This window comes from Coloeus monedula, assembly GCF_965178545.1.
Source record: "Coloeus monedula genome assembly, chromosome: 1".
In the NCBI taxonomy this organism is placed as follows: Eukaryota; Metazoa; Chordata; class Aves; order Passeriformes; family Corvidae; genus Coloeus; species Coloeus monedula.
This window is the reverse complement of record NC_138781.1, coordinates 115,113,420-115,125,714: the sequence shown is the minus strand read 5'-3', so window position 1 is coordinate 115,125,714 and position 12,295 is coordinate 115,113,420. Positions and strand designations below refer to the sequence as shown.

Below are 12,295 nucleotides of genomic sequence, written 5' to 3'. Positions count from 1 at the left end.
GCTTTTTGAAATTTCACTCCTATTATTCAATATAGCTATTTAAGGGCCGATTCTGGGAGAGTGCTGAGTGCTTCTATGATGCACTGAGGATCCTCAAGTCGATGACTGTCAATGAGATTGAGGTTGCACAGTCCCACTAAGGATTGGTCCTGTCTGTTTCTCTATTTTTGTGGTGTTAAACGTGTAAGTAACTAGCCTCTTTCCTTATCTTCTTATTTTCTCTTTACTTGTAATGTTATGCTACCTGAAAGTAAGTATCCCACTGCTAAGCATTATTATCTTTCTTAATATTTTTTTACATTCCTTGTTAATACAAAGGAAAAGGACCAGGTCATTTATTTTCTATGTTAATGCAAAGATATTGACCAAGATATACTAAACTGTTTTGTTTGTCACAGTTATTCAACTCTTTAGGAACCAAAGACTGACTTCTGCTCCCATAATGAATGGAAAGCAGTATCTATAATAAGGATCGTTTACCCATAGAGTGTTCTGTAAGAGTGTTGACAAAGAATCCTATCTTTAAGTCATTACTGTATGTTGGTTTCCTGAATTGCTGCCACAGATGGTGTGGTGCTTTGTATATTTTAAGTTTGTTTGCCATAAACACGTTTTATTTCTTTGGCATCCCAGCAGCAAATTTTGCTCTTAGCCATCATTCAGTAATGTTATGAGCATAGCTGTAGGCATCCCAAGTATTTAGTAGAAATATTATTATTTAAGTATTTGAGAACAATTATAAGGGATATTTTTTACCATACTGGAATTACCTTAAAATCTACCAGTTAAACTAATATGCTTTAGGAATGATGTAATACAGTGGAAATAACTAAAAGCATAAAGTGAAGAAAACATCCTTCAAAAGCATGCTTAAGTGGTTTGATCACCTCCTGATAGATTTTTCTCTGAGTGTATAGAACATTCAGAAGCATATGAAAAAGGGGAGATAATACACTCTATGTAAAATTAATTATCTTCAAAATAGTCATTTCATAGCAGACTAATACGGTTCTTTAAGAACAGTAGAATAATTTTTTAAGTCCCTCATGTAATTTTGAAGTGATTTCTGGTTTTCAATACAAATTCACCTACAATTTCACACCTAAGATTATGAAACATCCTTTGGTACCATAGGTCTGTACTGTTTTCTGAAGCATGCTTTTGTGCCCATTTCTTAGGCATTCTGTGAAATTCATGTGCAATTAAAAAAAAAAATCGAATGCATACATATGTATATATACTTACATATATACATACTATATTACACATATGCTGTGGCTGAACTAATATAACTTTACAGCTTTAAGTGATTGATCATATATGGTCCTAGAAAAATGTGATTAAACCAGTATGTGAATGGATTGTGACATATAGCTGAGTTCTTTAAAAGTTTACGTTTTGGTGCCCCAAAATGATGGATGTTAAATTATGAATTGTTGACCAACACTCTTCTCTAAATACCTTTTATCACTTTGTTGGGAAGTTTTAGAAGTTGCCATCTTAAATTACATCAAAATAGTGTTTGTATACTACCTGCTTGAACTCAGTACTCTTCTGTAGTGAATTTTAACATAGACAGTGCCTTCAAACAAAATAAATATGATGCAGAACTAAGAGTTGTGCACATTCCTTTTGATAATCTCATGGTTCTTGTAAAATGTAGAGAGAAGCCGATCACATTGGCTTTTGCATTGCTGACAAAGGCAAATAAAGGACGTCTTCAAGGAGTGAACATGGAGGGAGAAGAAGGAGGAGAAGAAGAAGTGCTTTACAAGATTCTGAAGGTCTTGCAAATTAGCAAGTAAAACATTACAGAAATATTAAGAGTAGAATCTGGTTAATATGCTAAGATACTCTCAAGCCCATTTTCTATATTTCAAATTTAAGTAGGAGAATATAAAATATAAAGTCCATTTTGCAAATAGGCAGTGTACTGAAAAGCAAGTGCAAAATGTCCTTTTTATTGGATCCTGGCACTCTATTTTTCTATTGTTATGTTTACTAATGACTGTGTTATAGTGGATTACTAATGAGCCAGCTGTTTAAAAAAATTAAAAGGATCCATTGCATATCAGCAAGTGGAAGTGTACTTAAGATTATTTTATTTGTAGTGGTATGTAAGATAGGCTTAATGAAAAATGCACTGAAACAAATGCTGGGAATTTCCTGTGTACTATCATAGTTTTGGGGTTTTTTGTTGTTCATGAAAATGTTTGTACTTTTTTATCATTGTCTTTTATGAAATATAATGTTCTAAAGATTGTGTTGGTTCGTTTATTCTGAGATTTTGTGGAAAAGATTCCGTCTTTGTGTTTTGTTTCTAGACAAAATGCTCATTTTTCTAGTGCTCAGTACCCCAAAGTAACAGCAAAAGGAAGCGACACACCTGTCCAAATACATCAGGTTGGGCTGTGATGGGATCAAGCCTTAGGCTAGCAGGGTGTTTTCCTTTTCTTTGTATTTATAGGCTTTCAGCTTTTGGTTTTATTAGGCTAAGTGACTCAACCTTTTTTGCATACTTTTCCAAGACAGGGTCGCTGTCGTGTTGAATCTCCTAATGGTTCTTCCCTATATAAGGATTACTAGAATGGGAATAGAAGGATTCATCCATATTTCTCCTGGTATTAAATAGGACACTGATTTTCTCAGGATTCATCAGTTATCCTTATTTTTATTTGCATTTTACAGCTATTATGAAAGTGTCTGATGGTTTGAGGTATGCAAGAAATTCTGGGGAGTACTTTAACTGGGGACAAATTTATTTGCAGAATTTTCTGCAAATACCTGAATAAGCTTCTTCAGGTATGTTTGAGTGACATACTTTTCTGAAACAAAGGCTTCTGGTCTGTCTTTGAAAGTGTCACCAGTTCTGATATATTGGAAAACAGGAAAGGAGGCATTTTAAGTGTGTGTAGCCTTCTTAGCATCTTTAAATGCTGTTCTACCATACTGTCACCTTTACCTTCTTTCACTTCTATGTCTCCAAAATCAGAATTGAGAGGTGAGTTTATCTGATAATTGTGTGGGGCCCTGAGTTAGTAATCCCATGTGACTTCATTGGTTGTGGGCTTCATTAATAAAACGCTGGAGATGGTAGTGGTGGGTTGTCTTTTCTGTGTGCTTGCTTTTCATGAGACGCCTTTCACAGACGCGTTTTGTTCAATTCCTTTGCAAGAAGAAATTTAGTTTATCAACTTAATGGAAGACTGGTTTATTCTCAGAGTCCCCGTAGTGGAACTTCAATAAGTTTTTTCCTAAGGTTAATGTGTTTTTTTCAACCCCCAAACTTACTCAGAAGGGCAATATGACAATACAGAAATGCAGAATACTTTTATTAGGAAGAGTATTTGAAAATAAAGTCAATACATGTTCTTCCTGAAGTTAACAAAGTGAATAAAAAACTTCGTGATTTACTGTTGCAGTAAGAAGCGACGCAGAGTCCTCAGGCAGGTGCAAAAGGGAGCTCGTTTATTCCAAGAAAACAGGCCTTTCTAAGCAATTAGGCTTTTATCAGTAACATTCCACTAAAGCACAACAACCATAGCTCAACCAACGACCATAAACCACGATGTAAACATGTGAGGGTTATATAAGTTGTTTTCTATGGTTATGTAACTTGTTTTCCTCCTCTATTTCAGCTAAGTCACTACCCAGAATCCTTTTCTAGTTAGCCGAAGTAGCAGAAGTGGGCCATGATTTTACAAGGCCTTCCTTTTATAAAGTTTTCTTATCTGCAACAATTTACTATGAAATCTAAAGCTGTTGATACAGTCAGATACTAAGTTCTTATCATTTATGGAAATTTTAATTTACACAACCGAATTTTCATGCTTAATGTCAGCTTCTATTCCACTGGCTCACTAACTACTGCTGTAGTTGAGTAAGAGAAGGGACTAAGGACGACAGCAATGGTGTGATGCCGATTAACAACATCATTAGCTGTGAAAACCACCTGGAAAAAAGAAAAATACGAGACAAATGAGAAGTGATCTCCAGATAAAGGCTTAGCTGGAACCACTGTGATCATTTTGTGCAACTTCACATGGAACTTCAGAAATATTCTCACTCTGAGCTGTGACTGCCTGTAACACACAGTTTTCCCACTGGTTAAATATCATTTGTTAAAAGTATAAATACCACATTATTCAAGACTTTATACAATTTATTTTTTATACAAACTGGCATTTCCTTGTTGGTACTCATAAATGGCAACAAGTCTTTTTTTCTAATTTCCTTATTCCTCCCTTATGAAGGTCTAGTATGAACCCTATTCATTGTCTTTATTAATAAAAAAAAAAAGCTAGCCCATTCTTTCAAGTGTTGGAATGTTTTTGTTGCTCATCATGTTCTGTACTTCAAGCAACAGAATTAAACAGTGCTACACATCATTAGGCCAGAGTATAAAACAATGGGTTTCTTTAGTTCTACTTCAAAATCTAATAGTTAGAGAAGGACTGCATTAGTTATCTGGCCACAGCATAATAACCTTACATATGAGTGATTTAGCACAGCCCTATTAACATCTCCTTGACCAGCACATCCTGTCCTTTGATTTCTCACTCCACATAGTACATTATTTCGTGTTGTGAAATGAGAGGTGTCAACTTTTAAAATAGAGGGTTTAATAGCATTCTGTGATGCACAGCTTGTGCTCCTTTCAACATTAATAAAAAAGATGCATATGAAACAACCAGTGAACTGAGAAAAATGTGTTCCCTACTGAGGCTTATTTTGAAGAAAGAAGGCTCTTGCACTGTAGATTAAATTAATGTCCAGTCAAACATCATCTTGATATACAATCAATTTACTTGCATGTTGTAAATCTTTCATCTTCCCTTTTTTATTTCAGTTCTCACAGAAGGCAAGGCTATCCAGCATTAACCTTCATTATTGTTTAGTATAAGAATGTCATATTTCAGGTGTCTCTGGAAGGCAGGGAGAAAATTTAATCCAGGTGTTTGCCACCTTTTCTTCAAGAAAATAAGAACAGCTGAGCAGATCTGTCACAGTCCAGCCAACAATTAATATAGAACTGCTACTACTGAAAGGTCATTGGAAAGCACTGATGCTCTGGAGGGGGAAGGAGACAGTCCCCAGGGAGTCTAAAATCCTTCAGCAAGCCTCACTTGGTACCTGGTCTGGAACACCTTCCTCTAACCAATTTATTTGTCCCATGCAAATTAAAGAGGCACGTTGTACCTTTTTTTTCTGTTGTTAACTGGGGCTCCAAGCATCCAGAACACAGTACATACTTTTGTTGTCTTTAAAAATCTAAATTATGAACTCTGTCTGTAGCCGTACAAATACTGGCTCCAAAAGGCAGGTAAATGCTTTTCCCAGGAGACTTCAAAGAGTACTTCACTTGTTGTCCCTCAAACACTTAGAGTAAGTACAGAAACAATCATGGGCTTAAGTAGAGGGAGAAGGATGGAAAACCTCTCCATAAGTAACACATCTAGGAGCTCTGGGAGTTATGGGGGAGCTAGTAACTAGGTTCTGTCATGACTATGTTGCTACAAAGCTTTGAGACTGTGGATTTTAAGTGTTAATGTGAAAATATTTTAAAGTGAAAATGAAGTTCAACATATGCAGTGAGTAACTGAAGCCTACACATATAAAGTATCTTTATTTGCAACTGAAGTAGAGGAAGAAATGAAAATGAATACTCACATCAGCATGACGGTAGAAGGGATTCAAACCCATACTCTTCCAGTAAGAGGCTGTATCAAGCTCAAGCTTGTATATGCCTGCTACAAATTGTTCTTTAGTTGTAAGCTCTGGGAGCACTCCTCTGTCATTGGTTTGTCTGTGTTATGGTAGAAGAAGACACTTTTATAGTTTGGCTAAAAGCCTGAGAAAGATGCAGTTTTTAGCAACTGAACTTGAGTGATGTGTGGCTTAAGTAATATGATGAATACTTTTATTGATCTGGAATGTCTTACGTCCATCTGTAGTGTGGATGCTTCAAAGCTTATCTTGGCGTTTGCTACTTCTGCAGCGACCACAGCAGATGGCTACCTGCCACCACCCTAACTCTGCATGGTTTGGGGGTGAGCCAAAAACTGGCACTATTGTTCATAGACTCTTGGCAGAGTCTTGGACTTAATTAAATGAACCCACTCAGAGGGAAAACTTCACCACTGCTGTAAGCAATGTGGAAGCTCTATGATGCACTCAGTGTGCAACTAAGCAGGATCAAATGTCCTGATTTTTCCATGGTTTTCTTTCTTATTTAAATGTATGGAGTTGTTTTATCAGTGTAAATATTTTTTACAGTTGGTTATTAGAAATTTGAGATCTGCTATTTGAAATGACCATAGGTCAACTAGCAGTGTAGCCTCATGGAATTCCTTGTGGTTTATATTGGTCTGAACAAACAGGTGGTTTTGTTTGATTTGAAGAAACTATCAGTGTTATCTAAAGCTCTAGTACTGGTTTGAAACCATACATCTTTGAGCACCAACCCATTTAGGACTCCAGAAGCAATATTGAATGCTGTCTCTCAAACATGTCCCTTTTTTTTGAAACATCTTTCTGTGAAATTGGTTTTATATTACTAGGGTTTTTTTATTAGGTAGGTTATCCTCAAATAACAGATCTGCCAGTGCCTGATTTTGGTATCTAAAATCCACTGTCTTTTGTTCTATCTACCAAATTTTTTCTGAATTTTCCTCAAATTGCATGCAGAGAAAAATATTGTCACTGTCCAGTGCATTACTTAGGATTTTTTTTTTCATATAGCTTAGAAAATAAAGTATAGAACACCATTTATATTTTACAAGATGCTCTGTAGTCAGTTATCAGAAGTTTTATATCCATTCAATTTTCTCTATTTTTCTTCGTCATAGATTGATCATTGCTAGATAACTGGTCACTTCTCTAATAAGCTTTTCCAGTTAATAACAAACACATCTTCAGTTGAGAATATTACAGGATCTCTTGCTAGCATTCAATTATTTAAAAATTATCAAGCCTGGGGAGGTTGATTTCGTATTAGCGTGACTTTTGCTTACCTTATCTTGAGGTTACTTTCCTCAAAGTTTAAACGTGTTTTTAAGGCTTCAGTCTTATCCAGCTGTTTAGATGAGTATCTTTATATAGAGTTTCTAAGCTCAGAAGTAAAGATGAGTAAACTGAACACTTACTGGAAAATTTCACGCATTTCCAGTGACAGAATATGTGTGAAATTGTCTTCTCACTTGAGAGTGTGAGGCAATTTAAGTAGCACAACATGAATAGATTGTTTTCCCCACATTGTACAATAGTGTGTGGCCTTCACTGTAGCTATATTTTTCAAGGACACATATGAGAGCAGTGTTGCTTGTGCCAGCCCACTGCTCCACGACACCAAAGAGAACAGTTTCTACTGGAATTTCTAGAAATGCGTCTGAGTCTGGGATTCCACTGTCGAAGTTCCTGGGCTATACCAGCTCTAGCCCTTGGGAGCCCTTCCTCACTTTTTTTTGGGTGGAATAGACTGTTAACATACATGGAAAGGTCTCAGGTGAGACTTTGCAACTATCACAAGGAGCTAAGTGTGCAAGTGGGATATTGCTTGGTGAATAAAGAATGCTCATTCTGTGTTTCACCTAAGAATTTTTCCAATTTAATCTCAGACTATACTTTAAATAAAGATTGCTTTTTATTTTTTTTAAGCGTTAACATGTACTAAAATAGAGGGCAATTAAAAAAAAGTCATCTGCATTTGAAATTCTACAATTACATTTTTTAAAAGACATGGCAATATTTAAATATCTGGAGATTCTTTTTGTTACTTGAGGTGTGATTTCTTCTCTGTGGAGGAGGAGGTGATAAATCTTTATCCCCAAATTTTCTCCTTTTGGGTAAGTCCTTTATCTTGAAGTAAAGAAGGCTATCAAATGTGATGTGGTATATGTTCAAAACAGTTTCTTGTTATAGCTGTGGTGTTGTAAGAAATGAAAATCCATTTAGAAAGATGGAAAATGGCCAGTAAAGGTAGGATTCTCAACCAGAGTCTTGGTTTCAAAATATAAGAGTCTGTCTGATTCTTCTGATAACAATGCAGCAGTTCATTGCTGGGTACTAAAAAGTAATAGAGACCTTTGCAATGAAATTAGAGAGAAGCGATGACTGAATTGAAGGATAGCTTAAAATACTTTCTTGTGTTCATAGGAACTGTAAAGAATTATAAAACCATTTTGGTAGTTGAAACTGTAGTACATTTAAAGGACTGTCTGCAGCAAGTTAATTCAATTGTATGCTATTTTTCCTCTGAGCAAAAAGACATCTCACATTAGAGAATGTGAAACTGGTCTTTCAACTATTCGGCCTCTTCCCATTGCCTTTCCCATCTTTCAATCATTATTTTAGTGTGACTTACTTTGAATTTAACAGTTCCCAAGATCCATCTGCTGCTTCTTTATATAACTTAACTGGAACATTTGGAGCTGGACTTCCTCGGACTGAATCCACAACTTTTACGAAAAGAGGATGCTTGGCGTCAAGAGGGTCCTTCAATAGGAAGAGAGAATTTTTAAGTTGCAAGAAGGGTAAGTGACAGTACGTCATAAAACACCAAGGAATACTATTCTTTAGATCTACAGTACAGACCATATTTTCCATGAGAAGACTGCTGTGTACTGAAGAATCATAATCTGAAGCTTTCTGGGGGCTGGATATGGTTGGGCCAGGAAGGAAGATTTCAGGAGCTGTTGGGCATGGAGCCATATACACCAGGGAGGAACAGCAGGTGTGAGACCATATTTCTATTTTTCCTTTTCATGGCTTAGCTACACATCATCTCCAGCATGAAGTTGTAACTAAATTGTGGCCTCAACAGGAAATAATTGCATCCTTAAAGGTAGTAGGAATGTTTAAAAATCTGCCAACTCCTCCTCTGTATTTTGGACCTTAAGTTTGAGCACAGCTTTCTGGATTTGAAAGCCTCTGATACCTTGTTGCCATAGAGTTATCTCTGTTGCTACAGAGTTGCGTTTCTGCTGTAAACATGATAAGCACCACATACAGACTCTCTCCTAACAGTGTGTTGAATCAGATTCGTCAACCTTGGCATCTACACAAGCACAGGAGAGGAAAACCTTCCTTCAAATACAGGATGGCTATAGTTTCATCCCAACATATTCATCACAAGTAGTGATTATGCCCTGATGTTTTACCTTTTCAAAAATAGAGTTGAATGAGGGCTTTGACCTTACCTAATTCTGCAGATGAAGAGTGAGAAAGCAGAGCTTTATAGAAGGTGCTAATTGGGGATGGTCTCAAAATAGCAGTCACTAATATCCATTTAATCATTGTAAAATGAATTGTGATGTAGATGGTTAAAAACTAAGAGCCCTCCCTTTAATGCCCTCTTACAGTCTGGGATGTTCCCTGGGTCAGGAACCATGTCTGGTATCATACCAATCAGCACGTATCTGTAGTGCCTCTATGCCCAGATTCCTCCTGCTCCCTTTCTGGAAGGCAGGGGCTCCTCACTAGTGAGGCCTTGCAGGAAGGCCACTGCTGATTTTTCCTGACTTTTACACCCTGGGAGCTCAATGAAAGTCTTATTCCTCAAAAAGGTTAGTCAGATATTATTTTCCCAAAGATCAGAGTTGAGAGGAAAAATGAGTAGTTGAGGAGAGAGAGACAAGGCTGTTGTAGGAGAATTTCAGGCTGAAGCATCTGTGTCTTCAGCTTGCTCTCCTGGGATTAACGAGCCCTTTGGAAGAAGGATCCTGACTTTGGCTCTGTTCTTTGCTTACATGGGGTTAAGCTGTAGTGGGTAGAGCAGTAAGGCAGAAGTCTAGAGAAGGCCTTTTTCCAGCATGGATTTTGCAACAGGAGATGAAATTCATCATGACACATCTTGTTCATTATTTTATGAATGCTCAAGGTTTTTTGTCTAGTGAATATGATAGTTTTTCCTTTCTCATCTCACATTGTTTTTCATGAAGTTTCTGTGCCTGATGACAAGTGTTGCTTCTCTACCCATAAAGTCCTCTCACTAATGACTAGAGAAGGAGAAAGAAGGACCAGAAAAGAGCAGCAGCAGAGAACTACAGGCTGTACATACTGTAAAATCAAAATAATCAAAACAAAATAGAATAGTCTATTTTATTTTTTTTTTTTGCTTACACTAATTAAAAAATAATAAAAGGAAAAAAGACATTGAGACTACATCAGTAGAATGACTTCAATCCTGAGACACTTACCAATGGCGCAGCTTCGGAGCAAAGTGCCAGGCCAGCTAAGAAAACCAGAAATACAGAATGAAAAGCCATTTTGCCTGCCGCTAGAAAGCCTGTGTCAGCAAGCAGAAATGGGTAGGAGCTATGATTTTTATATCAAGGCCTCTGAAATGAAGCTACTTATCAGAAAACCCTTATGACTTTCAACACACAGATTCATACTGTTTACTTAGTAAATAATGAGAAAATAAGTAACCCATACAAACATGAACCTTGTCTGTGAAAATAAGTCTTTTCTATCCTTCTCTGTGGAAAGATTGTGGACATTGCCTAGTTCAACTGCAGTGTCAATTTTCTTGGAAACAATATCTATTCTGTTTTATTTTTCTCTTTTTATTGAGGAATGGTGCTGTATTGACCTCATATAATTGAGAGAAATACAAATTTTTTGTCAACCCAGCAATTTCAGTGAGAAATTCTCTGTGGTTATGGTTTGGTTTAATTGAGTCATCCATGGTTATACATTAAGAGATTTCTCTCTGTGTTGATCTCCTCCCCACCTCTAATAAAAGGTAGGTGGATAATTTGTGGGCTATTTAGTTTTCTTATGCATTCCCTAGGAAGAAAAATACACTACTTTTGGTGTTCAGCGTGACATCAAGATACCTACACACCGACTTCTGAAGCACAGTTAAACAGTATCTTAAGTTGTATCACTTGTCCCTTAGTTTCAGTACAAGCTCAGGACTTTCCCTGTACAACTGCAAGTCAATTCCTACCAGAAGCATCTAGTTCATTTTAGGGAAATGTTGTTTATTGAAGTGAAACTTTGTCTTTCTGATCTTTGCTTAGACATATATCCATATACTCTTTTACTACATCTCACCAGATGGATGACTGCAAGAGTAAGTTTTTTTATTGTTGTAGTTGTTGGTGGGTTTTTTTGGTTTGGTTTTTGGTTTTGGGGTTTTTTTTTTTTTGGTTTTTTTTGTTTGCTTTTTGCTGAGTATATCTATATGAGCAAATTTATGTCCTATTTTGAGGGCTTAGCATAACACCCTTCAAATGAAATCTACTGGTTTTCAAGCTCCAGAAACATGAGGATCCCATGAAATCTCCATACTTTATGATGGGCATTGTTTTGAAACTGTTTGCACTGCTTACAAGAGTTGTGCAACTATGGTACCATCTAGAAATCCGTGAAAAAGTAACCAGATAGTGAAATGTTAAAGGCAAGCTTCTGTAACCTGTGAATTCACTTGCCATGCTGTCATCCCAGCAGGCCCTGGGTATAAACTCCAAGGTCAGCGGCAAATGAGTGCTGAAGGTTTCTGACTGGCATGATTTCAGTTTCTTTCTCTGTAATTTATTTAATCCAGTTAAAAACCAATTCCTCTGCTTCAGGATATTTTAAATACAATAGGCCAGGGGTTTACAGAAATCACTGCTAAAGCCCTCAAAGTCTTTAGTCAGTTTATCAGCAACTTTATTCGAATCACAGTCACTTTACAGCTTACCTTTTCCCATTTCTAAAAATATGAAGAAAATATTAAGATTATGGTTCTATTTTAGGACTTCTTTTTAATGATGGCTACAGATTTGACTTATTAAACTCAAATGCACCTGTGTAGGGGAGCGAGCTGTGTGATGTCAGATAATTACTTTAATATCAAAGGTGTTAAAAAATGTGCTAATTGAAATTATTTCAGTACTTCCTAGATTGATTGAGCAGCCAGCTTTCCTCTTGAAACATCAAAGTGTTGAGGTTTACCTGAAGTTTTAAGTAAAGGAACACAGATTTTGACTCTTTCAGCTCTGTGGACATATTTATTTCAATGGTTTCTGCATTGTTTGTTCTGCTGCTAGGTATTCACAATTTCACCAATTCACCTTGTGACCTGGTTGATAGTGGGACCATCTTTTCTTGTGTAAACTTGGAGAAGCACAGATAACTTTCTTATTTTGAGTAAATTTATTTGGTAATTTTTTTAAGGTAACACAACTATGTGAATTTCCTGGTTTGAGCCAATGTATTTTGGAGAAACTTCTTTAAGGTAGTGGAGGAAGATAAGAAAACTAAATCAAAAGTCATCCCACATGTGTTTTTCAGCTATCCTTTGCAC

General features: G+C 36.5%; 1 protein-coding gene across 1 annotated transcript; it reads right to left on the bottom strand.

Annotated features, from left to right (window-relative positions):
* Positions 1-3,844: 3,844 nt before the first annotated feature.
* LOC309579964 (transthyretin-like) lies at positions 3,845-10,265 on the bottom strand (the record flags this gene model as incomplete). The annotated part of the gene is made up of 4 exons (XM_082293584.1): positions 3,845-3,952; positions 5,671-5,806; positions 8,363-8,493; positions 10,197-10,265. The coding sequence occupies 4 exons, from the start codon at positions 10,263-10,265 to the stop codon at positions 3,845-3,847; spliced, it is 444 nt and encodes a 147-aa protein (XP_082149710.1).
* Between the last annotated feature and the right edge of the window lie 2,030 nt (positions 10,266-12,295).